The 25,700-nt window shown below is 33.9% G+C and overlaps 3 protein-coding genes across 35 annotated transcripts; all 3 read left to right on the forward strand.

Moving 5' to 3' along the window:
• Positions 1-800: 800 nt before the first annotated feature.
• LOC112726611 (protein FAR1-RELATED SEQUENCE 11) lies at positions 801-5,951 on the forward strand. Of its 12 annotated transcripts, none has more exons than XR_003165324.2 (6): positions 801-1,188; positions 2,917-3,019; positions 3,695-4,619; positions 4,719-4,755; positions 5,308-5,407; positions 5,928-5,951. XR_003165324.2 is itself a non-coding variant. In XM_072210134.1 (5 exons), the coding sequence occupies exon 4, from the start codon at positions 3,790-3,792 to the stop codon at positions 4,597-4,599; it is 810 nt and encodes a 269-aa protein (XP_072066235.1). In that variant the 5' UTR covers positions 807-1,188; positions 1,434-1,493; positions 2,917-3,019; positions 3,695-3,789; the 3' UTR covers positions 4,600-4,619; positions 4,733-5,002. The 12 variants fall into 12 exon arrangements, 8 of the variants coding, with proteins under 8 accessions (XP_072066231.1, XP_025631846.1, XP_025631850.1 ...); XR_011869011.1 differs by having other exon boundaries at positions 4,733-4,755; positions 5,928-5,946; XR_003165325.2 differs by having other exon boundaries at positions 3,695-4,640; positions 4,733-4,755; positions 5,928-5,945.
• LOC112729121 (uncharacterized) lies at positions 5,285-9,188 on the forward strand. Its single transcript, XM_025779479.2, has 11 exons — positions 5,285-5,407; positions 6,707-6,853; positions 7,155-7,349; positions 7,439-7,536; positions 7,623-7,635; positions 7,812-7,901; positions 8,113-8,205; positions 8,285-8,419; positions 8,568-8,689; positions 8,794-8,863; positions 8,946-9,188. The coding sequence occupies exons 1-11, from the start codon at positions 5,285-5,287 to the stop codon at positions 9,099-9,101; spliced, it is 1,242 nt and encodes a 413-aa protein (XP_025635264.2). The 3' UTR covers positions 9,102-9,188.
• Positions 9,189-16,333: 7,145 nt separating this feature from the next.
• Positions 16,334-23,129, forward strand: LOC112726613 (protein LATE ELONGATED HYPOCOTYL). 22 transcript variants are annotated; one of them, XM_025776071.3, is made up of 9 exons: positions 16,403-16,768; positions 16,904-17,038; positions 17,181-17,206; positions 17,448-17,651; positions 17,848-17,959; positions 18,170-18,231; positions 20,536-20,757; positions 20,867-22,324; positions 22,414-23,129. In XM_025776071.3, exons 4-9 carry the CDS (start codon positions 17,610-17,612, stop codon positions 22,804-22,806), a joined length of 2,289 nt encoding a protein of 762 aa, XP_025631856.1. In that variant the 5' UTR covers positions 16,403-16,768; positions 16,904-17,038; positions 17,181-17,206; positions 17,448-17,609; the 3' UTR covers positions 22,807-23,129. The 22 variants fall into 22 exon arrangements, with proteins under 22 accessions (XP_072066248.1, XP_025631852.1, XP_072066239.1 ...); XM_072210140.1 differs by having other exon boundaries at positions 20,945-22,324; XM_025776075.3 differs by having other exon boundaries at positions 17,451-17,651.
• Positions 23,130-25,700: the final 2,571 nt, after the last annotated feature.

A 25,700-nucleotide genomic window follows, 5' to 3' on the forward strand; every position in this document is an offset into this window, starting at 1 on the left:
TGAATATGGAGCTTGTCTATGTATATCCATTCAAGGCATAGTAGTGGAATGCCATTTTTCACAAATAGATGGTGAAGAGAGTTTTTTAACTCTAGTGTATTGCTCTGAGAAAATTAAGAAAAGCAAAAGACACTGGTGAAATTTATGAATAGAAAACTGTTTAGTCTTTTTATTTGGTAGTCGATTGGCAGATATAAAAAAAATAGAGTTGTGTGTATGTGGGATAAGGTGGGTAAAAAAATTGTTTTACAAGAATATTGAATAATTTATGTTGATAGTGAATTTTGTGTTCCATATTTATTGTGATATTATTTTTAAAGGTGAAAAAATTTTATTTCATTAAAAAGAAAATATAGAATTTAAAATTCAAAATATAAAAAAAACTCAAATTGTAAGAATAAAATAGAAATCGACGTTAGGAAGTAAAAATTGTAAAATAGCTTACATCAGTTAAAATCTATAAATTCTTACTTACAATTTTTACTTCTTAATGTCAATTTTTATTTTATTCTTACTCAGATTTTTTTTTGCATCCCAAAAAGTACGTACTCCCTATATTTTTGTATTGTGAAATTTGAGATTTTTTTATATTTTGAATTTAAAATTGTATATTTTTTTTTAATGAAATAAAATATTTTTTTGGCCATGGATTCCTTGCTCCTACATTTTTGTAGGTTTATCATTAACCATCATAAAAATAATTACAAAATATACCCCGTTTTTTTTTTTAAAAAAATTGACTAATTAGATTTTGACCCCTCAATTTATTTGTATTAGGTATTTGTTCTCCTTTTCCTTTTGATTCCAGATTCAAAGAAGAGAAATTCAAAGAAGGGAGAAAAAAAATCTAGCAAATCCTCTTTCAATCACCGTCGTCATTCTCTCTTTCTCTCCCTCCTTGGTTACTCGTTCAATCCTGCACCGTGCTTGCTCTACTAGGGTTTTTGTCCCTCTTTCACTCACTGATCCTCTCCATCCGCAGTCTCGCTCTTTCTCTGATCCTCGCTGCCGCAACACGGTTCCGCCACCTCCACCGCAACACGGTTCTGCTGCCGTATCCGCCGCACCGCAACACTCGGGTCCACCATTTCACTGATTTTTGTTGCCTCTCTGTCCCTGTTCTTCACCAGCGACTCTGATCTTTGTCCTTCTTCCTCAACCTCTGTCTTTGTGACCTATTCCTTTAAGGTTTCATTTTATATTTATTTGACTTATTTCCTTTTCTATGAAAATTTTAAGGAAAAACATAAAATTACTCCGTTCTTAAATGTGCCATTTATCTTAAATGCATGAAATTTTCAGTAAAATAAAAATTCAGGAGATAAATAAGTTATCCCTACATTAGGAAGATAGATGACTGTAAGACATTTACTATGTTCTGTTAAATAGTTGGAGCTTAAGAAAATAAAACAACTACTTTACTTCAATAGCAGATTAAGGATGGACAAGAAGTAGAAACCAGAACATGATCTTCACATACATGCATTTAAGAGGTAAAAGGGAGAGGACAATGAATCCAAGTTCGAGTAGCAGTGACTATACTAGATTTTCTTCAATATTTATCATCTTTGAAGTGAATTTTAATATTTTATTTTTTAATCTCTTTGTTTTAGAATAGAAAGGCTTGCCTTTTCATGAATAAAAGGGTCCTTCACTAAAACACCAGAAACACTAAAAAAAATGTGTTTGGTAATACATTTAGTATAATATGATGAAACAGAGATGGTTGAATAATCATCATTATGGTTAGCATTGGTTTTAGAAGTTTCTTGTTGCTTCTAGCAATATAGTTGCCTGTGCATGCCTTCTTGATGTGAACTATTTCTCCTTGAAGGTATATTTGAATAGAGGAACATAATTGATTAAAAAGCTCCTTCATGAGATCTTATTTGGTGATAGAGGCTCTAAAATTATGTCTCAAAAATTTAAACTGTTAGATAGAGATACATTCTTTAACTCCAATGATGGTAGTAATCTTTAAATGTTTATCATTGATTTTATGCAACCTTGCCATGGGTTAGGGTAACGCTTCTGGTTGTCTTTTATTATGGATATGTGAAGACATCAGGCAATCTTTGTTCTTCATTCTTGGCTTTTTCCTGCAATGTTTTATAGATGGATAATGTTATGTTTATATTTTTGTTGAGGTTTATTAATATTTATTAAAAATAATTGCTGCATACACATTTGGTTGATTTTATCCTTTTCAGGCATGTTAGAACTCCTTTCTCAAGACAAACTAATGCTTAGCCAGTGGCTATTAACTTATTATGACTAATGGCACAGTTTAGAAGATAATATTTTACCCTTTTATTGATTTGGATGCTTGTCTCAAAACAAATTTGATGTTATTTATTACTTATTTCTATAAATGTTGATGTTACTGTTCTTCTAGGCTGCCAACCATCCTTAAGTTACTTATCTTTTATTTCAATATCGATAACTTCCAATATCCTGTCATAGAGCAAAATCGTTGCATATTTGATAGGATAAATTATAGTTCTTTTTACTACTGAAACTATTTAGTCTTTAAGTTCAGTTGTCTGTCTGTGTGTGTAGGCAAATATAATACCCAGAAATTTGATATTGCTCCACTAGTTTTTCCTACCAGAGTTGTCTGCCTGTCATTACTATTGCTTTGATTCCTAAACCAATGTGCTGTTTTTTGACCTTGTGTGTGTGTGTGTGTGTGTGTGTGTGTGTGGCTATGCTTAGCCAAATATAACACCAAGAAATTTGATATTGCTCCACTAGTTTTTCCTACTGGAGTTTTCTACCTGTCATTACTATCGCTTTGATTCGTAAACCAATGTGCTGTTTTTGACCTTTTGGATGACTCTAGCTGAAAACTTGAACCACACTGCAGTATGATGTTAGCTTTTAATATCTCTACTTATGATATTTTCACTTTGCTAGATATTTGAAGCAGCAAGCATCTTTGGCAAATAGATCGTTATCCAAGTATAATTTTTTTAATACATATTTCTACAAGAAGCTTCAGGAGGCTATTTCGGTTAAGGTAATATATTACCTTTATGCATATGCATAGCTGTATTTATGTCATTATGTGCATGTATGGCAATAATTTTCTAATTATTTGCAAGTAGAGTTTAGATATTTAAGATCATCACATTCTTAATTGTTCTATTCTAAAAATAATATGTCCTTTACTGGCTGCTGGTTTGACTGATAGCTGATAACGTATTAATGATGTTTAACTTCTGTTATTAAATATGTTTTTAGTTGATAGTTTTGAAGGAAACATTCAATTGATCACCATACAAGTGCAAATGACTGATCGAAGAACTATTTCTCGGATAGCATAAACTATTAGTTTATCACTTGTATCATGACCCTTTTGCAATGTTTTTTTTTTTTTTTGCACTGGTTCTTTCTAGATGACATGTGAAGTTACTATGGGGAAAACATATCTAGAAATTGGAGTGGGATATTTGATAGTTCATTAGTTAGAATGCATGATAGAGAACAAGTGAATAATAGGTGTAATTATTATTCTTATTAATAGTTAAATTTCAGCTAGGTATTGTCTGCATTTCAAGCCTAAAGGCTTTTTTATGTGAGGGAGGGTATAAGAGACAAAGTGCATCCACGTGCCCTAACCTAGCAACTTAGGCATTTTGGAGTGTTAATTTTTAGTATGTTCTCTAATTCATTTTCCCATTAAATGATATAGCAAAGTGACAGAGGAACATTCTTTGTCAAATTCAGAAGGTGGTGGAAGGGTGTAAATATATTTCAGAAGGCCTATGTTTTGGTGTTTAGGAAGTTATGGGTCAAGAATTTTCTCACGAAGGGGTTAATAGCGAGCATACATCATATGATCAATATGAGCAGGAGGAAGAAAAACATGAGGAAATTGACGTGGATTATATGGATGAGGACGACACAAATGTGGAACCAATGTTCGATTATCACGGCTTCGATGAAGGGTATAACATTGACTCACTTGAAGACATTGGGATGATTGAATTTTGGAACATCAGAGATGAAGATGTATGTCATTTTCACTTTTCTGATGTCGACATTGCATTTGAGTTCTACAATAGATATGCAAGGACAAGAGGCTTTAGTGCTCGGAAGAACAGGACTAGGAAGAGTCGTGCGGGCGCACTTAAGTTGAAGAATTTTGTATGTCATCGTGAAGGATTTAGACCGCCAAATAATTACGGCATCGGAAACCTTAAGAGAAAACCTACACCCGAGACAAGGTGTGGCTGCAGTGCAATGATGGAGATTCGTGTAGATGCACCTAGCGGTCGTTGGTTTATTTCTTATTTTTCTGATGAACACAATCATCCGCTTCTGGATCCTCGGTTGACTGGATTGCTCCCTGGGCATAGATTCATGTCCGATGCTGATATTGGCCACATGGTTAACATGAAAAAGGGTGGGATTAGTGTTGGGCAGATATATCGGGCATTAGCAAATCAGGCAGGTGGCTACGAGTATCTCTCTTTCACGCAAAGGGACATGTATAATAAAATAGCAAAGCAGAGGCGCCAATTACCCGGTGATGCATATGCAGCTTTGAAGGCCTTGGAAATGACACATTTGATAATAACTTGGATGACCACATGAACATTGAAGATGACTCATTAGTAAGTATCTTTACGAATGAGGTATGACAAAGTTTTATTTGCTGCTTATTAGCTAGTACTAATGATATTATATTGCTGATATTATATGTATATGATGAGAGTGCTTCCTACAGTAGCAATGAAGTGCTGTAATAAGGTATGGTTAATGCTTTAAGTTTCTGGTATCCTCTAATTTTTAGTTGATTTGGGATTGGTGTAATTTTTAATTTATTTTTGTAATATTTAATCTTATTCGAATTCAGCTTTTGTGATGGTTGATGTTGTTCGTGTTTATAACTAAAGGTTGAGGTTTGTACTCTTGTTATGGCATCATAGAAATGTGAAGCATTTGCTTTTTTATTCCATCATAGAAATGAAAAAAGAAAAAGGTATCTTGGTTGATATATGTGGAGATCATATCCCCGATGATCTGTCAAAATAAATGGAACTTGATTTTGATTTGCTTTCTAGTGTGTGTATATATATGTGCAACAATGTTAACCGATTCTTTGCCTTCTGGCTAAGGTACATGGGGTACTTTTTGCTGTTACTGATTTTCTTTGAATTTTAGATTGAGTAGCTGAAATGATGTTTTCTTGGATCAAAACTTTATCATCTTGTAAGCAGATGACTTAAAAGTAACAGGCGTTGGGTGGTTTGCTGCTGGATTTTGTGTTTTCTAGTAAATGAATGAGCTATTATTTGATAGATTAAATCAGACAGCTAGGGATGTTGCCTATGTACAATGGCCAAGTGCTGCAATGATGAATGCACATTCATATGACCAATTTAGGCATGCTGTTTTCCAGGTAAGCCACAGTTTAATTTACTCAATTCAATTACTTGGTTTACACAAATGTTTCTGTACTAGCTTTAAAATACCGATACATGTTAGAAATAAATTGAATCTTCTTTAAAAAAGGAGGGAAAAAGTAAAGATCATAGGTTTAATTGGCTCTTGGTTGTTTAAATTAGCTTGTTGGGTTTGCAATTTGCAATGTTCTCATGCATGGTAATTGTGTCGTTTTTGGATAGACTTCTTTGATAACATACCACTCAAAGATTTGGACTTCAGGCCATTTTGATTATCCAACTTCTTGTGTCGTTTATTCAAATTGTGTGATGTATTGACATCTTTCCATCCCAAACAGTTGTGCTTATCTTCAAAATCTGTGATTTTCATGATAATGCACTACTTCACTTTGATTGAATCCTGCTTCCCTGCCAAGTGTTAAGGAATCTTGTTTTCTCTTTTATATTTTCACAATATATACTTTTATTAATTTTGTATCATGATTCATCTCATAAGGATTTGTATCTGTATTGCAGGCTTCGTTTGGTCAACAGCCGTTGAGCTTTGACTATTCACAAAACTACTAGATGACATTTTAGGGGGGGGGGGGAGTTATGGAATTGGATGCAGAAGTTGTTACCTTAGTATGTTTAGTTATTTCATGTTAGGTTTGTTCTTGAGTATTCTATCATAGACATTTGTTGCTGTTGTAGTATGTCTTTGACTTTCAGTTTTGATGGGTTATACTAGCATATATGATATCATATCTGGTACTTCTAGTTTGACAGTCTATATAAAATAGTAAATTTATTTCTAGACTTAAATTTGTGATAAGGTTTCGGTGCTGTTTTTAAACACCTTGTTAAAGTTGTGGAGGCTAATAGAATAAACTAAAATTTAGCTAAAACAAAATTTCATTATTTTATGCTTTTTATTCACAAAAATATTAGAGGGATGAGAATATTCAATTTAAATATTATAGTAATTTATCCCTTAAGGTTTAAACATTTTCCCCATTTCTTTTAGATTAATTTTTCAATAACAAAAGAGCTTGGAAAAAGCTATTATATAAAAATTAAAAAACTTACTAGTAAACTTTAATGGAACATGACTCTATTCTATAACACTAGTATTTTTAGCAGTGTATCAATGCAACCTTGTTTTTGAAGTAGTTGTGCTGGAATCTTGGGTTGCAGATCATGATGTCAGAAAAATGGAAAGCCCAAGTCTAAGACCTAGGCTTTGTAATAAATTTTTATTTCAATGACAAGTCAAAAGTGGCAATATTTACCCCCTGGTTAATCACATATTGCAGGATGCTGCATTGTTTTGGGGTCAGCAACCATTAACTGCTAACGAGTATGCTGCAAGCACTATAATTCCAGCGTGTGCTGCTGTTGTTGAGACTTCATATACAATTTTTATTGTGATAAACTTGTTAGTTCCAGAATCCGAACTACTTGTGATTGTGATGTTAATTTTTATATTTTTGCCCCTACGTTTCTTGCATTATAAGTACAATCGCGCACTTGAAAGCAATCGCATCATTCTCTTAATATAACCGAATTCGCTATATATTCATCTTAAGGGGTTATATGGTACCGTACAAGACAAAATACTATCTGAGTGAGTAGTAGAAGATGGCTCCAATAAAAAATACGCAATTCAAGAGTATGTTTAACGATATAACAAAAAGAATAAAAAATTTAGAATCGGTCATTCATGTTCTACACCAAAAAATTGATTTGATCATGGCACAACAGAAAACTTCCACAAATAGTAGTTCGATGTTGGATCCTACTGTAGTTATGCATTCTTCGGAAAGTACAAAAACTAGTGATCTTACTGGTATCATGCCAATTCAACCCAAGAAGTTATTCCACTTGGATATTACTCGTGAAGCTTCAACTTTACCTAATGGACAACCACATGTTAGAGTAGGAGCTGTATTGCCAAAGGTAACCCTAATTTTTTTCTTCTTTCGTTTCTTTTTTTCTTTTTTCCTTATTTTTTATTGTTACCTTGAAACTATTTTTTTTATGAGCAGTGGTGGACACTTATTGCATTTGAACCTACTGCTTCGATGATGTTAACCGATTCTCAAGCCGCTGTTGCAGCCTATATTTTTTCGGAAACGTTAGATCCGTACGTGTGGTTAATGATTATGTGTATAATGTAATGGTGTAGAAATTCTATGATTCTCCCAACTAATCACTTTATGATTTTGGCAGTTCTGAAGAGTTGGTAATCTCAGATGAAAAAGGTTATAGAAGTATATTTAGATGTCTTGTGCCGGAGAGATGTGTCGAATCATGAGTAAGTATAGAGGTCAATGCATGTTATACAATTTCTTGTAATTATATTTTTAAGCCTCTATTTACATATAAACATGTTTTACATATAATTTTAATATATTGTAGGTTATAAATCTGGTGGCACTTATGATGACACATGTATTTCGACGTAGGAATGAAGATCCAATTTGCTGGTTCATGCCTGAACATTTTGCAGTAAAGTTATCCCTATAATATCTTTAAATTATTAGTTAATTTTTTCTGTCTAATAGTTTGAGTGGATATACTAATTTATAAGAAAGTTCTTTTTTCTAGACTAAACCATGTTATGTACTCACACGAGTAAAGTGTATAATTAAATTATCAATTCAAAAATAGTTGTTAAATTGAAGACATATTTTCATTTAACAAATTTTTTTGTATGCAGCGATATGCTTTAAGCAACAAATACACACCGGCTGAGGTTATCTCTGATTTCCTTGGAGCATATATTTCACTCAAAATTAGCCACGTCGCTAGGGTACAAGTGACCAATTTGTTTCCCATTAATATGACTAAAATTTTTTTTAGTGTTTATAATGGTTTAATGTTTATCGCAGGTTTTTATCCCTATCTGTGAGGAACAACATTGGTATTTGGTCATTGTCGACTTTACGAGTCGTCGTCTAATCATATTGGATTCACTGCCTTGTGTCGAAAAACATCAGCAACGCAAAAAGAACGCAATTAAAGTGGTAATTATTTGTTCTAAACCAGTACTCAATCATCTAGAATCACTTAACAAATTAAATAACCATTTGTTGTAACTAGTACTCTTAGTCAATTTAAATTAATTACAATTCACTCTTCTTCTTTTTTTGTCATGAATTCACTCTTGTACAGGCAACTTATTTAGAAGCGATGTTAGATGATCATATTTTTGCCGATGATAAGTCTAAAGTTGTAGATTGCTCCACTTTTTGGCCTATGACACCTTTTGGCCTACCCACTCAAAAAAATAGATCGTAAGTCTAATATTATATATATATTTTTTAAATATCATAAATCGTTCAATAGATTATATCTTATATGTATATAATAACTATTTGTTGAATGCTTTTTATCATAGGAATGATAGCGGAGTTTGGGTGACCGGTTGGATGAGAGAATGTACTTTACAAGATGACTTCAATATTCAGGTCATATTTATAAGAAAGTATTTTTAAAATAATTTTTCCAACAAACTTCTAATTAGAATTATATCGTTGGTGCTTTAAGCAGATTAACGACTCCACACAAATGAGACTTGCCGTGGATCTGGTTTTAGAGGAGTACAACGATTTGTGTCTCGTAATACAAGAAAATGCTTGGCAATATAAGACCAAGGTGGAAGCAGAGCATGAAGACATTTTTGGGAATGAAAAGTTATCTTTTTAGATATTTTTAATATTTTCTTGAAAGACAAAATACTAAGCTATGTTTCACAAGTTATTTACACTAATTTATCCTTCTATGTTTTACAATTCTATATTACTAGTTCCCTTTACATTATCGGTTACAAAACATTAATTATTCACTCAACCACTATATATTTATATATTAATTGATAATTATTTTTATATATATTAATTTATACAATTTTTTTAACTAAATAATTGATTACCAGTATACCTTGGCTTGATTTAAAAAAAATGGAAATTCAAATCGCCAAGACTTGATGGTAGACATGCTAAACAATTATTGATATTTTATAAATTTAATTGTGGTAAAGTCAGATTATATCTTGGGAGAATAAATAAGAATGTTCACGTTACATGCAATTATGCAAAGATGACCTACATTGTTCAAAAGTCAAAACTAACATGCTATAAAATTACAAGTAAAATGTTCTTATTTCTTCTTCCAAGACACTAACCCCAACCCTGAAAGACGCTTCACCATTACTTAACATCTTTTGTAGAAGGTTGGGGGTAAGGAACAATGTGATAAAGGTTTTTTTAAACCTATACCAAAATTGTGCTTTTTGGCAATATTAATAACAATCATCAACACGCACAATGAAACACAGAATTTTCAAAACATTTTGTTTTATTTGTAATTTTTCTTACACCTGTTTCATTATGGGGGAATCCTCCATTAAGAGGAGATAGGTGGATTCTGTCCATGATGTTAATTTTAGGGGCATCAAAAATTGCCTTGGGCAATTATCTGAATGAATTTAAATGGACTCTACAAAAAATATATTTCATGAAAACGGACATATGAAAACAAGATTTACAACTCTAAATCTCTAATGCTTTAAGATGAGGATACAAAATAGATGAGAAAAAAAATCAAAAGTTAATGGACTTTCTTACTAAACTATATTTCCTGAAGAGTCAGGAAGTGAGTGTGACAACAGACATAAACACAATGAAGCCCTCAAAATCTAAACATATGGATTCCATTTCACTAACATAAATAACAAGATAAGAAAACAAATCAGAACTTGAGCTGGATTGGACCTTTATTTAAAAAAAAGAAATATCAATATTTACATGAATCAAAACCCCCAAAAAAATATATTTACATGACATCATGAAATACAAAACATGACTAAACCCCACCCAAAAAATAAAAAATTTACAAGACAATATTATATACAACTTCTACAGCTTTGAGTGATTACCTTAATAGAATGGTTAGCTCTCTACATCATACACAATATTTGCATGCTTAACTAGTATATTAACAATATGTTAGGGAAACAAAACACCCAAAACAAAAAAGTGGAAAAAAAAATGATACAACAGCGAGCCAATCAAAAACGGGGCACAATAGCAACATCCTGTGCTAAATTCTAATTACATCAATCAAACATAAGTTCTAAGTAGTCTTCTACATTACAGACTTCAGCAAGTTAAACCCATTACATCAACAACTTCGGTTTTTCTTTTCATGTGCTAATAACTAAAACATAAACTCAAATCAAAAGCTAAAAAGTTCATAGTAAATGTTCCACTTCTCTTTGTAATAAAAAGGAGCAATATTAAAGGCTTGACTGTTAATCCCCCACAGCAATCCAGAGTTTGAATGACCAGTTTCCTTTCTCAACACATTTGTTCCTACATAACATAGGATAATAAAAAATAATCGAAATTCAGAAGGCATTAACATGAAGCAGCAAAATACAAGTTTAATTCTTATCAAGTGACTAAAAACCACAACAAAACAAAAAAAAAGTAGGCAGTGCAATTCCACCAAAAAAAAGTAGGCAGTGCAATTTCCCCTTCTGCTTCGTTCCACCCGTTCCTCTTCGCTGCAGTTGAGCTCGAAGATCCCATCGTTGCCGGAGTGAAAGCTTCGTCGTTGCTGGGTTATCGTTGCCTTGTCCAAAGCCGCCAGGTTACCGTCGCTGATGTCGCGCTTTGGTGCCTCCGTTCCTCTTCGTTGACGGTGAAGTAGCAGACCCAACCCACAGGCTCCTCTGGATCCTCATATTTGCCATAGGAATCTATTGAAATTCTCAGGTAATCCCAGTAACATAACATTCTAAACTGAATTGTCTTTTTCATTTCTCTATTCTCAATTTCTCATCTTAAAGTTGTTTCTTAATTGCACCTTAACTGTTTGATAGAATGCCTTGGTGTGTTTGGATATATATAAATTTTAAGCTGTATTGCCTTATTCCAATTGTCGATTAACTATGATAGAAGACTGCAAGTTTAAGAGCACTTTGATGCCAATAGAAAGCAATAGTGGTTAGTAAGGGTGCAACTTGGAACAAGCACTTTGGAATGAGTTATTACCACTAGTTCTAAAGTTATAGCTGTTACCAAGGTGCAACTTTATTTCCGTATAGTTTCTCTGATTCGCATCTAGCCGCTGAAATTCGTGACACAAAAAAGAAAGAAACAACAGCCTCTAATAGCAATACCATAGAGTAACCCACTTGAAACATAAGACGGTGGTAACCCACTTGAATATTCATAAAAAAATTTCACAGGAATACCATAGAGTAAAATCACATATCAACATAAAAATAAATATACTGGTCAACTGTGAATTGAAAAGGCATAATGATTAACTAACCTCCAAGCGTTTAGGCAGAGTCCTGCGTGGCGGCGGCAGAAGCAGGGAGTGGCGGCGGACGCAGGGATGAAACCTAAACGAACAGGAAGCAACATCAAACATGCGAAAACAAAAAGGATACAGTGAAATTGAGAATAGTACGGTGAATGTGAGAGCTCACTGAGTGATGCGGCAAGAGAATTTTGCGTCCGGGCTACTGCAGCGAACTGAGATTGGAGGGCATAGCGATAGGGTTTGGTGAGAAAGGGGAGGGCAGAGTTAGGTTTTCCAATCTATAAACCCTAGCAGACCTCTCTTTTCTTTTGAATATGAAACTAAAAGAAAAAAGAAAAAAATATAAATAACAAAAGTTAAAGGGGTCAAAATCTAATTAGTCAATTTTTCAAAAAAAAAAAAAAAAACGGGGTACATTTTGTAATTATTTTTATGATGGTTAATGATAAACCTACAAAAATGTAGGAGCAAGGAATCCATAGCCTATTTTTTTTGTCTTTAAAAATAATATCACAATAAACATGGAACACAAAATTTATTATCAACATAATTATTCAATATTCTTGTAAAACAATTTCTTTACCCATCTTATCCCACACACACTTAATTCTATTTTTTATCTCTGCCAATCGACGACTAGATAAAAAGACTAAGCGGTTTTCTATTTGTGTCTTTTACTTTTTTTAATTTTTTCAGAGCAATGCACTAGAGTTAAAAAACTCTATTCACCATCTATTTGTGAAAAAATGGCATTTATACATAGCCAAACACCATATGCATACAATACATTACACGGAAACCGCTCCAGTGGTTTACGTTCACGCTGCATTACACATAAACCGCTACTCATGTAGCGGTTTATGCTCATAACTCCTTCTACAGAAACCGCTGCTGCCTATAGCGGTTTCTGTTCACCACCCAATACACGTAAACCTGGCTGCCAGTAGCGGTTTATGATCTCCTCTAATCTGCTACTGTCAGCAGCGGTTTCTATAAATTCATGAAAAAAATGTATTTGCGTCTTCATTTTTAGAGATGTGCAATCAGGTAAATTCTTCCTTCACTTTATTTATTGAAAAAGTCTAGGAGGCCAGCAACTTTATTAAATTCTGACCAGTATGTAACCATCAAAGAAAAATGAGCCATTGGATGAAATTTCAAACCAATCTCACACCATTAAAACCATCATTGATGGCTATTTGATGGTTACAAATCATAAAAGTTGATGGCCCCCTAACATTACTCTTATTGATTTAAGTAAATTGCCCAAAAAAATACACTTAATAATAAAACTGACGTGACATACTTTTAAAAATATTTTTTAATTTTTTAATTTATTAAATCCAATCGATTATAATGAATTAATTATATAAACTAATTACTAAATATTTTATACTTAACTAATTTTGTTTTTATTATTAAAATTACAAAAAAGAGTAAATTGTTAATCAATTCAGAATTTAAATTTAAATTTGAGTAAGAAATTAAAAAATTTACTTTTAATTTTATCTCATTAGCTAGAATTAATTTTAAAATAAAAAATTACTTTACACATTATATTGTAGGATAATATGATCAACGATAGTCTTCTAGTTAAGGTTGGAATTAGAAGTGAGCCGAGCCGAGCTAGACCAAGCTCAAACTCGACCAATCGACTCACAAAAATTGAGCTTAGCTCGCGGTTCGGCTCGTTAATAATCGAGTCTATTTTTTAAACTCAAACTCGGTTCATCAAAAGCTCACGAGCTGTCTCAAATAACAGGAACATAATCTATAATTCTATATCAATAAATTATAACTTATATATTTTAAATATTAAAAAAGATCAATTTTATGTATTGTCTATCTATCAATTATAAATTTTTTATTTATGTTCTACATCAAAATTATATATAAAAAATAAATATAAAATTTTAAATAACTATATATATATCATCAAACCAGTTTACGAGCTAAGCAATTGAGTTTATCTAAACTCAAGTTTGGCTTATTTAATTTATGAGCTCAATCTTAGGTTCAAGTCCGGCTCACCAGTTTACAAGTTCAGCTTATCGTGCTATTAACGAGTCGAGCTCCTGGCTCATGAGCTAACTTAACTCACTTCCAATCCTAGTTCCAGTAATATTATCAAAGAATATTAACCAATTCAATAGCTTTTGTGATAGCAAAAGTTTATAAGTTTGGAGGCCTATAAATCAAGTCATAAAATGTGAAGTTTTAATAAGTAACAACATTGATCATATTATTTTAATTTTAAGAATTAATATGATACCAACAAATAAAAATGTCTCAGGTAAATTTCAACAAAGACAAATATTTATAAGTATTGCTATCGATGAGAAATTGATCTGCTTTAAAGATAAATACTATTTTTTATGGTATTTTCCAACTCAACAAACTTTAAAAATAAATACTATTTTTTTTACGGTATTTTTCAACTTGACAGGTTGAGAATCAATCTACCGTGAATTAAAACTCTATTTATGGATCTGTTACTAATCAATAGATTACTACACACAAAAGATGAAATTCGAATCCTAATACTTACTTAAATGAACGAGTGAAAAGCCTGATCAACCAATCAAAAATTACCTAAGACAAATATTAATTATTTGGGATAAGTATTGTTTTGGTCCCTAACGTTGAGGGTCAGAATCGAAACCGTCCCCAATGTAATTTTTGATTTAAAATCATCCTTAACATTTTCTTCGTATTAAAATCGTCCTTTTAATTTTTTTCAGACAAAAATACCCTCCACCACCACCAGCACCTTTGCCTCCACCACCAGCACCACCACCATCAAGAATAACAACATCAATGAAATCAACACAAATTCAACAAATCAACACACAACAACAATAAAATCAGAAAACAACAAATCAAAATCAAAATTAAAAGTAGAAGCAGAAGCAGAAAGCAGAGACCAAAACAAGGAGCAAAAGCCGAAGCAAGAAGAAGAAGAAGCAGATGCAGAAGAAGAAGCAGATGCAGAAGTCGAAGCAGAAGAAGAAGCATATTCAGAAGAAGAAGCAGATGCAGAAGTCGAAGCAGAACCACCGGCGCTTCCCCAACGGCAGCTCGTGGTCGAATCGGCGGCGACGGCTCAGCGGTGTAGTCTCCTGATGACGACGTGATGGCGGCGACGAGCCCTAGCAGCGCTGGCGCATCTCCTTTCCCTTTTCTCTTCTCCCCCGTCGCAGCTCCTCTTTCCTTTCTTCTTTCTTTTGGTGACAGCGACGGCAGCTCCAAGTTTCGCCCGTGCCGTCCCCCCTCCCCCTTCCCCTTCCCCTTCCCCTTCCCTTTTACCCTTTTCCTCCCCTCTTCGTGTACCCTTTTCGATCCTTCCCCTCCTCCCCCCCCCCAACGCGTTCTTTTCTTTTATTTTTTTTAAAATTTTATAATTTTTTTTATTAAAATTGGGGTATTTTAGGAATAAAATAAAAAATTTTATTAAAAAGAACGATCTTAATACAAAAAAAAATGTTAAGGATAATTCTAAATAAAAAATTACGTTGGGACGGTTTCAATTCTGACTCTCAACATTAGGGATCAAAATAATACTTATCCCTAATTATTTTTAATATTTTTAACATTAAAATCGTTAAACTTTGTTTTTAATTATAACTTTATAAAATATTTATAGTAATAATTATTATATATTTTTTGTTTAATTTTTTAATAAAAAATTTTATATATTTTTATGTTTTATCTAGTGAAAAAAAAAAAGAACATACACTAATTTTATTATAAAAACGTGACGTATTAATCCTTTAGAACAAATATATATGAAAATATTAATATGGTAGCTTTCTTCCAAAGGGAAATTATTGGACAAGTCATGAATCTTTTTATTTTCAAAATTAAAAAGAAACTTACTTTTTATCTCATCTGCTATTGTTCAAAAAATAATAAAAAGAAGTATTTGGCTAATATTGTCTTAAATGTATTGGTTATGATTCTAGTAATAAGAAGTTCAATAATGTTGATAAATCTTTAAATTTTTTTTAGAGTTTAATTTTGATCCATATTTAATATAGAATATAATTAATTTTTATTAATATAATATTATTTTATTAGATGTATCTGTAAAACTGTTTTATATATAATTTTTTTTCATACTTTTAAACAAGGGTTTACTGAAGAATACTTATTCAATATTTCAAACCAGCACTTTTTCAATTTTTTATTTTTTATTTTTTATATATAAATTAGTAAGTCTATTAATTATTAAGAACTCAAGGACAGGAAGAACCGTACAGGTTCGCATCGCATTTTACATTCCAAGCGTGCACGTGTCCACCCCAAGCACCCATCGAACGTGCACCAATAAAAGCACAAACAAACCGCCACGTGTCTGTTTACAAAGTGCATCACTCCACGCTGGCAGAATATAATACCACAAACGCCACACGGTAACTTGCTACATCCGGTCAATACCGCCACGTAATCAGTAGACCCCATCGTCACAGCTGGCTACACTTTTACGGACCCGAAGCCTCAGCAACGAAATTTGTGGATGAGAAAAAGGCTCGAAATTAAATTATTAAAAAAAAAAACAAAGTGAAAAAAATTGGGAAAAAGTGCAAAGGTAAGCATCAGTGAGAAGCGCCAGTAAGTTTTCGCCACGTGTAACGTTCCTATAAGCTGACGCGTTGCAGCCTCAAATAATAACGAAGAAAAAATGGAAATAAAATTAAAAAAAATAAATCCACAAGAAATTATAGTGGCTGAGATTGCAAGTTGCGGTTAAACACTCTGTTGCAAGCTTCAGCTTCAGCTTCACTTTCAGTTTTTCTGTTTTGCATTTTCTGATACAGTTTCTGTTTTCAGTTGAAGAGAAACCTCTCTTTCCTTCTCGGATTTTCGAATTTCGCAAAATATTTTTTTTTTTTGCGATTTTTTTTGGTTTCGTTTTGGACTTTTCCGATCTCCGATTCGTTATAGCCAGAAATGAGTCCTCCGGCGAGTGTCCGGTGACGGTGAGCTAGCTCGAGTTGCATGATCGATGTGCTGTTTCGTTGCTATGGCTTTTTTAAGAGGTAAATTAATATTCGATTTTCCTTTGTTTTTTGTTTGAGAAATCTTGTGATTAGTTTCTGTTTGGTTACCGAGAAAATTCAAAATTCAATCACCGAACTTCGATTCAAGTTTACCTTTGGATTTGGATGTGGCAGGGTGCTCTCACTTCACTCAACTCAGCTCGTTTCTGTTGAGCTGAATTTCGAGTTGCTTTGGGATTAAGATTTTTTCCAATTTTTTTCTCGGCAACCAAACAGGAGGTGTTGGAAAATTTTGCAGTGGATAGTGAAGTATTCATCTATTATATATTTATAGTGATTTATATGAAGTGAAAGATGGATTATAGATTTTGTTGCTGTTGCCGTGAGTTGAATTTATCGGTTGCTGTACTAATAGTAGTTTCCCTTTCTTGTTTCCGCATTCTTTTGAAAGGTTTTGGCGCTCTCAAGTTCGTTTTGGTGAGGATTCTGATTAAGGAAATTTACTTTTATTCATTGGGAGAAGCGTCTCTCTGTTGCGGTTGATTCTTGAAATTTTGATTAACTGTTGTTTTCCTCTGTTGGTTCTGGTTTGGCTGTGTATTATTATTATTTTTAATTTGAGAACTTGTAATGAATTGAATGAATGGTTTATTGGTGCTGATACATATAGAGAGATGGATCCCTTCCTACTACTGTTCTCGCTTTGTTTCTTTTGCAGCAGAGATAGAGTCATCTTGTCATCATATCCTCATTAGTTTCACTACCACCACGGCTTTACTATTCACTGTGTTGTTTCGTCTCACCAATAATGGAAGGAGGTTTTCCTATTATCCGCTACTCGTCAGGGAGGATCTGAAGCAGCGCTAGCTGCTCACGTCCTATGATGGACGCGTACTCCTCTGGAGAGGAAGTGGTTATTAAGGTTAGGTTATTGATTGATTGATAGATTTCCTTGTTAGAGGAATGATAAAGATATTGAATGTTAGTATTTTAGAAGTGACTTTAATTCTCAAATCATGGTTGGAACAGAAGTGGGGAAAAAACTATGTTTTTCTGTTAGGCCTAATGAGGGGAACTGTAAATCAAACACACCCTGAGTAGTTTACTGGCAATTGCAGACTAGGAAACCTTATACAATCACCAAGCAAAGAGAACGATGGACAGAGGAGGAGCATAACCGATTTCTAGAAGCTTTGAAGCTCCATGGGCGGGCATGGCAGCGAATAGAAGGTAAGAGTGTGTGTTTATGTCAATACTCAGATGTTTTCTCTTGTTCATTTATTCAGATTCATATGCAGATCTGAGATATGTATCTATGAGCTACCATATCAGAAAATGACATGAATTATATCTATATTTGATTAACTCTAATTTTGGATCCTCCTTTTTTGGTTTCTCCCATGGCCTGCCCCTTTTTGCTGCTTTATTTCTGCTGTGCAGAGCATATTGGAACAAAAACTGCCGTGCAGATCAGGAGCCATGCGCAGAAGTTCTTTACAAAGGTTGATGGGCACCTTCTCACCTTGGCTTAAAATATTTTATTACTTTATTTGAATTTATGTTTTATTTGAGATGTTGATTTATCTATGAGTTTTGATTTGCTTTAATCAATAAAAATTCTCTTGCAGAGTTCATGATAGTTCTGTAACTGAACTGGTACACTGCAAACTATATTAGGATCTCATAGTAGTTTCTAACTAAATTCTCTCTGGTTATAATATACTCAATGCGCTGGAAACCATAGTGCTTATTCAAAAATAAAACTTGTATTATATTTCTTGAAAACATTGGTAGCATCTGTCAAAGGGCTTACTGGGTTGATTTTAAATGATGAGACTTTAAGTAACAACAATGGACAAATTAAATTGGTCATTGGTTCATGAAAGGAGAATCATTTACGCAGCAGATATAAGCCTGCTTATGATAAAGAAATGTGTGTTATTTTTAACTTGGAATATTTTTCTTCAAATCCATATCTCAAACTCTCAGGTCGAATAGAACCGCTCAAACTCAATGAACTAATCCAAGACTACATGTGTTATGCAAGTGACTGCTTTGCATAGGAGATGATAGTAAAACTTTCATCTCAATTCCATGTAAACTTATTTCTTTATCAGGATGAAACTCCCTAAGTGAATATTTTTAGTAACTATGCATGAATGTCCAAGCTCCTGTCAAAAAGAAAAAGAGATCCAAAGCTGGTGTTCCTGGTAAAATGGAAAGTATGACAGTGAACCATGTCTAGTTGAGCTGCTTGGTTGCTTTGATACAGTAGAGTCTGGTAGTTTTCTTTTTCTGGAGTTCATTGTATCTGCTCTTTTCTAGAAATAGAAATATGAAGCTCAGCGCTTGGATGCGTGAGCAGTGTGAGAATTTGGAAGCTGCCAGCTTCCACAATGTGGTGGTGATTAGTGAGAGAACAATTGATTTCTATATGAGTACAGATAGTGAATGTTTGGAAAATAAATTATATGTTAATAACAATAACAAGTAGTTTACTCAAGAATTGCAGAATGCAGAAAGATTGAAAGCATTCAAGTTTTACCTCTTCTTGAAAAGAGTGCCAAAAGAGCCAAAGATACTAGAGTTCTGCTCCGTTCCATGCTTCATAATGATTGATCCTCACGCAAATATATTTGGAGAACTCAAATGTATGTATCTTGGTAGTGAGTTCTGTAAGTTAAATGGAAATGCTTATTGGTAGTTCAAAACTCGACAGTACATAGCTAAATGGTCTCTCTGTATCCTCTCTTTTTGGAAAAAGTATTTGCTCAGATCAATGAGGGGGATGGTTTGGCTATGATTATTTGGCCAAACCATCCCCCTTTTTTCATTTATTATGATAGCATATACGCTATCTTTTTTGCTCCAAGACTAGGATATTTACCGTCGTCGCACACGGTGACTAATCCCGCATTGGCTTTTAGGCACCTCAATGGATGGGATAACTAGCCTGGAGTGTTAAAACATTTCCATGCCCAAAGTAAGAATTGAACTCCAAACAGTTGGTTAGGGAGGATGAATCCCTTTTGATCAATCACACTTCCCGGATACATGTATGATATTTTAATGCATAGAATAAATGGAATCCTTTACAGAAGATGCCCTATCTAACATGGAATTCAAACAGACCTTGATATCAAACTTGCCCAGTAGAAATTCTTGCAATGAGCAGAACTTGAGAACTGAAATTTGAGGGCATGGTTAATCTGATCACCTTACTTGTTGGATCCAAGTAAATAGTTTATGCTAATGGCTAGAATCATCAATGTCTTTGATGTTGATCCATATCAGAATCTGTGCCGTGGTTGTGCACATGTTAAGAGTTGAATGCTGTAAATTTGTGTTAAATGTTGATGGACAATTCTTGTTTCATAGAACTACTGCCATCATTGCAATTTCTGTCTTTGTTACCTAATGCCAATATCTTCCTACATCTTTCTAGTCTAGAATCAATAATAAAAGTTATAGAAGCTTTTTATTAAACCATAACCAGTTCCAATTCCAAAAATCCATATAAATAATCGTTGGTAATTTTCCCCCATTGAATTGGTGAATATTTCTGGATGTTTTCTTTTGTTAGCTTTAATGAAAGCAGTACTTGATTTACCGTGTATATAGTTGATTCTGCTTTATAATTGAATACAACTGAAATTATCTGCTTTTGAGATATTAATATTTTCCAAAAAGTGCTTTGGAAATTCTACATACAAGAACCAAGTAAATGCACTAGTACATCATAGTGCTTTAAATGATTTTAGTTTGACTTCACTTGCTGAGAATACCGTTAACATTTTCTTTTTCAGTTGGAGAAAGAGGCCCAGGCAAAGGGTGTTCCAATTGGACAAGCTCTTGACATAGAAATCCCCCCTCCACGACCCAAAAGAAAACCGAGCAATCCTTATCCTCGGAAGACCAGTGCTGGTGTCGCATCATTGCATAGTGGAGCAAAGGATGGAAAACTCAGTTCTCTTGAATCTTCACATGCTAAACAAGCACTGGACTTGGAAAAGGAACCTGTCCCAGAGGTAAATATTTACTTCCTGTTTTATATATTCCACTATTCACAGAGTTTATTTATTCACTTATTTTCAGTTTTGTCAATTAGCGAAATAATCTTGTTCCTTGTTTTAATAGAAACATAATGGAGACAAAGTGTCACATGTAAAAGAAAATAAGGATGAGAACTGCTCTAAAGTATTTACTCTTCTCCAGGAGTTACCATGTTCTTCGGTTTCTTCAGCAAACAAGAGTTCAATATCGTGGTCAGTGCCACTGCAAAATTCATGCGGCTTAAGGGAGATTATACCTTCAGTGAAAGAGGTAATAGCGAAAGATGGAACAAATAAATCTTTTGTTACTATTGAACTTGAAAATCGGAAGTTGGAGATAGATGATGGGAAGCAGACTAATGGAAACTCCAGTTTGGAGAATTCTGATACAGTGAAATTGGTTCAAAATGAAAAAACAGATGGTCTTAACTGTGAACTAACCATAGATGGGATACAAGGCAATCAGAATTATCCGAGACATGTTACTGTGCACGTTGTTGATGGGAAACTCAGAACAAGTACTGCAAATCCATCCCAAGATATGGTGTTTCAAGATTCTATGTTTCAGCCACTAGGAGGGATTAATGGGCAACCTAATCTTTTCACCAATTCAACCGTATCAAACACGAGCGAGAGCCAAAACAACACAGAGAGATCTTCTGTTCATCAATCATTTCTTCCTTACCCTCCCTTCATACAAAATAATCAAGGCGATTACCAATCATTTCTTCAAATGTCTTCCACATTTTCAAGTCTTGTTGTGTCTACCTTGCTGCAAAACCCAGCAGCACATGCTGCCGCAAGTTTTGCAGCTACTTTCTGGCCCTGTGCAAATTCAGAAGCTTCAGCAGATTCTCCTACGTGCTCTCAAGGAGGTTTTCCACCCAGACAGAATGGCTCTCCTCCAAGTGTGGCGGCTATTGCAGCCGCCACTGTAGCTGCTGCAACTGCATGGTGGGCTGCCCATGGACTGCTTCCTATGTGTGCTCCACTCCATACTGCTTTTGCTTGTCCTCCAACATCAATGCCTGCAGTTCCATCAATGAATACTGGTGAAGCACCAGCACCAGCACCGGTACAAGAACCGGCACCAATACCAACATCAGAGACAGAACAAGAGAAGAATAGTCTGCAAAATCCTCCTCAGCAGGACCAGACACTTGATCCTGTATGCTCGGAAGCTCAACAAGCACAACAGTCACCTTCTAAGTCCCCAGTTGATATCTCATCAGATTCTGAGGAGAGTGGAGATGCCAAGTTACATGCTTCGCCGTCCAAGGCTACTGATCAAGAGTTGAACAAAGAAATATCCGAGCACATTGATTCCAACAAAGCAAAAGGTAGAAAACCAGTTGACCGATCCTCATGTGGTTCCAACACAACCTCTAGCAGCGAATTGGAGACTGATGCATTAGAGAAGGATGAGCAAGGGAAGGAAGAGCCTGAAACAGCTGATGCTAACAATTTAGCCATTGACTCTAGTAATCGTCGTAGTAGAAGTGTTAGCAACCTTACTGATTCTTGGAAAGAGGTCTCCGAGGAGGTAACATTGTATCACAGTTTCTTTTCATGAAATTCTTTTAATACAATGCATGCATACGTTGCTTTTTCTTATGAAACCTTAATTACCAGGGGCGACTGGCCTTTCGGGCTCTCTTTGCCAGAGAGGTGTTGCCACAAAGCTTTTCGCCTCCGCCCGATTTGCTAAACAAGGATCAGGAAATGGACAGCATCAAGGATAACAAGCAAACCACAGATATCAAGGATGAAGGCCAAGACAGCAAGAAATGCAGTTCTATTTTCGAGGGTATTCAGAAAATGATGCCATGTATAGAGAATAATGAGGAAGAGGGACTGCTAACCATAGGACTTGGACAAGGAAAGCTCAAGACTCGTCGGACCGGCTTCAAACCTTACAAAAGATGTTCAATGGAGGCCAAGGAGAACAGGGTTGGGAGCACGGGGAACCAAGGTGAAGAGCAAGGGTCAAAGAGAATACGCTTAGAAGGGGAGGCTTCAACTTGATGAGGTTTGATTATGATCCTATGCATGCTATGCAATAGAACGTAAGAGGCTCTACACCTTTGGTTATTGCATGATCATAATTTCTTAATCCTCCTCAGTTATGGTGTACCTATTGTTTGTTTTCTAATTCTGCATCTTCACGAAACTTATCGTGTAGATGTGTGTACCATATTAAATTACTACATGCTTTCTTTTACTACCTTGGACAGATGATGATGATGATGTTACTGCTGTTAAAATCTCCCCTAAATAGACTTCGACAAGATACATTAAGTATTACTTGAGCATTGATGAACATTAAGTAATTTATGATCCTTCATTCAGCCGTTTTTCTTGATTTTACCTTATAGTTTTCTTGATTCTTTTCTTTTTTTATTTTATTTTATTTCCAAACTCTGCTTGGAATTGGAATAAATTTTCTCAAACAGGGTATGCTTTTGCGTTGATGTCGTTACCAAATACATATATAGATAAAAGTGGTTTTCTTTTGGTTTTAAGTTTGACTTCTTTTTGGAAAGGGTAAGGTTCATAATCCCAATCTTAAATCTTGTTTTCATGGGGTTTATAGTCCGAAGATTTTCTTGAAAATAAAAGGAATTCGGTATTAAATAGAGGCACGTAATTAAGTGAAACCAAGCATTGAAACATAGTTCACTTTGCCTAGGAATAAGAACTCTAAACAGAAGATAAATATAGGTTGTGTGTAAAGCAAGAAGAGAAAACATATTATAAGAGAAATTTGGTATAATTTGATTATCATTGTACTAGAAAAAGGTGTGTGTTCATCTTCAAGATAGATGTGCGAAGTAAAGTATAAATGAGAATTGAATAGCTTTTTGGTATGTCTTCCTTCCTCATAATCGAAAGAGGTGTGTATATGTTGTTATTGTTTATTTATTTGGAGCAATCATATTCAAACTTAAGAGGTGTGTATATGTTGTTATTGTTTATTTATTTGGAGCAATCATATTCAAGCTTTGAAGAGCCGATAGGAGGCATGACTTTTTCACCTTATTACAGTAAAGCTAGGCGTTCAATCATTTTTTTTAACCAAATTTTCAACTAACTCATAGTTGCCCTTTTTATCTTTGGTACATATGCGGACACAGTTGCTGCTGCTTCTTCTATTTCTTGTTGCTACTACTTCTTCCTCTTCTTCCTCCTTTGTTATTGTCATCATTGTTTTTTTCTTTTATTTTTGGAGGACTACATACTCAAAATATTGATCACTCAACTAACAAAATATATTTGTAGCAAAAATTTATGTATTATATGTAAAATTTTTTATTATGTGCAAAAATTTTTGTACTATGTATAAATATTTGTGTTATGTGTAAAAAATTTCTATACTATATTAATAAATTTATATTATGTACAAAATTTTTTATGCTGTAAAAGTACAAAAAAAAAAAAGTGATAACATATGTGTGTCTTTTTTTTTTTCACTAGACTTGTGTCAACTTAATTAAACTTAGCTGAAAAATGTTTGTAAATATAACATTACCGTTTAATAAGTAATTCAATACTTAAAACTCCAATCTAACACAATAATTGATTAAGGAAAAAGAACATCTGTCTCTGCAGCTAATTATGTATCTATACATATTAATATCGTAAGATGGCTTAATGAACTCTTATGTTTCAATAGTTGTTATAAATAATCTAGATTATGATTGTATAAAAGTCATAGGCAAAACAAAAACTATAAAAGAAAAATTTATAAACTAAATGTCTATTCTGTTATAAAAGAACTAAATAAATAAATAAGGAAGAGGTAATATAAAATAAAATGTAAATAGAAGACTCTAATATTAATATAAGTAACTTGATAAAATACTTTATATATTTATATGCAGTAACATAAAGATAGATAAAGAGAAATTATTAATAATGTATAAAGAGAGAAGATAATTTTATTGTTGTAAAGAGAAAGAGAAAGAGAAGTATTTGTAACGGTGTAAAATTCATTTGCCTCGTTCATATTTTTATAGGCAAATAAATTCAACTATTCAAACTTTATTAATTGTACTTTTCCATGAGAATTTGCTCCTTACATAGGAAATTAGATCCACCCTTAAATGAGCATTCATCCTTATCTATCCATGCTGTAACACTCCCCCTTGGATGCTCATTTAGGATTATTGCCTCATTAAAACCTTACTAAAGGAAAACCCTGTGGGAAAAATCTTAGTGAAGAAAAAAGAGTACAATATCCTTTGTGATGGGGACTGCCTCATTAAAAATCTTGTCAAGAAAAATCCAATGGGAAAAAAAACTTGACCAAGGAAAAAAGAGTACAGTCTCCCCCTCTTGCTGACATTATTTAATGTCTCGAAATCGGCGCATCCCAATCTCATGTACCATTCTTTCAAAGGAGGATTTCGGGAGTGACTTTGTGAATAAATCTGCCAGATTGTCACTTGAACGGATCTGTTGGACATCAATTGTCCCTTGATTTTGAAGGTTATGAGTGAAGAAGAATTTGGGAGAAATATGCTTTGTTCTATCGCATTTGATGTATCCGCCTTTAAGTTGAGCAATACATGCTGCATTATCTTCAAACAGGATAGTTGGAGCTATCTTATGATCAATCAGTCCACATGATTACAGAATGTATTGGATCAGACTCCTCAGCCAAAAACACTTGCGACTAGCTTCATGAATTGCCAGTATTTCGGCATGATTAGAGGATGTTGCAGCAATCGTCTGTTTCGTGGACGTCCATGATATAACTGTTCCACCATATGTAAACAGGTATCCTATTTGAGATCTCCCTTTATGTGGATCAGACAAGTATCCGGCATCTGCATAGCCAACTAGTTGTGACTTGGATCCATAGGGATAAAACAATCTCATATCAGCCGTCCCATGAAGATATCGAAAGATTTGTTTGA

Source organism: Arachis hypogaea, chromosome 12, assembly GCF_003086295.3.
Source record: "Arachis hypogaea cultivar Tifrunner chromosome 12, arahy.Tifrunner.gnm2.J5K5, whole genome shotgun sequence".
Lineage (NCBI taxonomy): Eukaryota > Viridiplantae > Streptophyta > Magnoliopsida > Fabales > Fabaceae > Arachis > Arachis hypogaea.

Excerpts from the sequence above, each read along its gene's own strand:
- LOC112729121 (XM_025779479.2), top strand. The coding sequence starts at position 5,285 with ATGAATGAGCTATTATTTGATAGATTAAATCAGACAGCTAGGGATGTT. Across the intron at positions 8,420-8,567 it reads AAAAGAACGCAATTAAAGTG|GCAACTTATTTAGAAGCGAT; the intron begins GTAATTATTTGT and ends ACTCTTGTACAG. Across the intron at positions 8,690-8,793 it reads CCCACTCAAAAAAATAGATC|GAATGATAGCGGAGTTTGGG; the intron begins GTAAGTCTAATA and ends TTTTTATCATAG.
- LOC112726613 (XM_025776067.3), top strand. The coding sequence starts at position 17,610 with ATGATGGACGCGTACTCCTCTGGAGAGGAAGTGGTTATTAAG. Across the intron at positions 17,652-17,847 it reads GAGAGGAAGTGGTTATTAAG|ACTAGGAAACCTTATACAAT; the intron begins GTTAGGTTATTG and ends TGGCAATTGCAG. Across the intron at positions 17,960-18,169 it reads GGCATGGCAGCGAATAGAAG|AGCATATTGGAACAAAAACT; the intron begins GTAAGAGTGTGT and ends TCTGCTGTGCAG.
- LOC112726611 (XM_072210130.1), top strand. The coding sequence starts at position 3,790 with ATGGGTCAAGAATTTTCTCACGAAGGGGTTAATAGCGAGCATACATCA.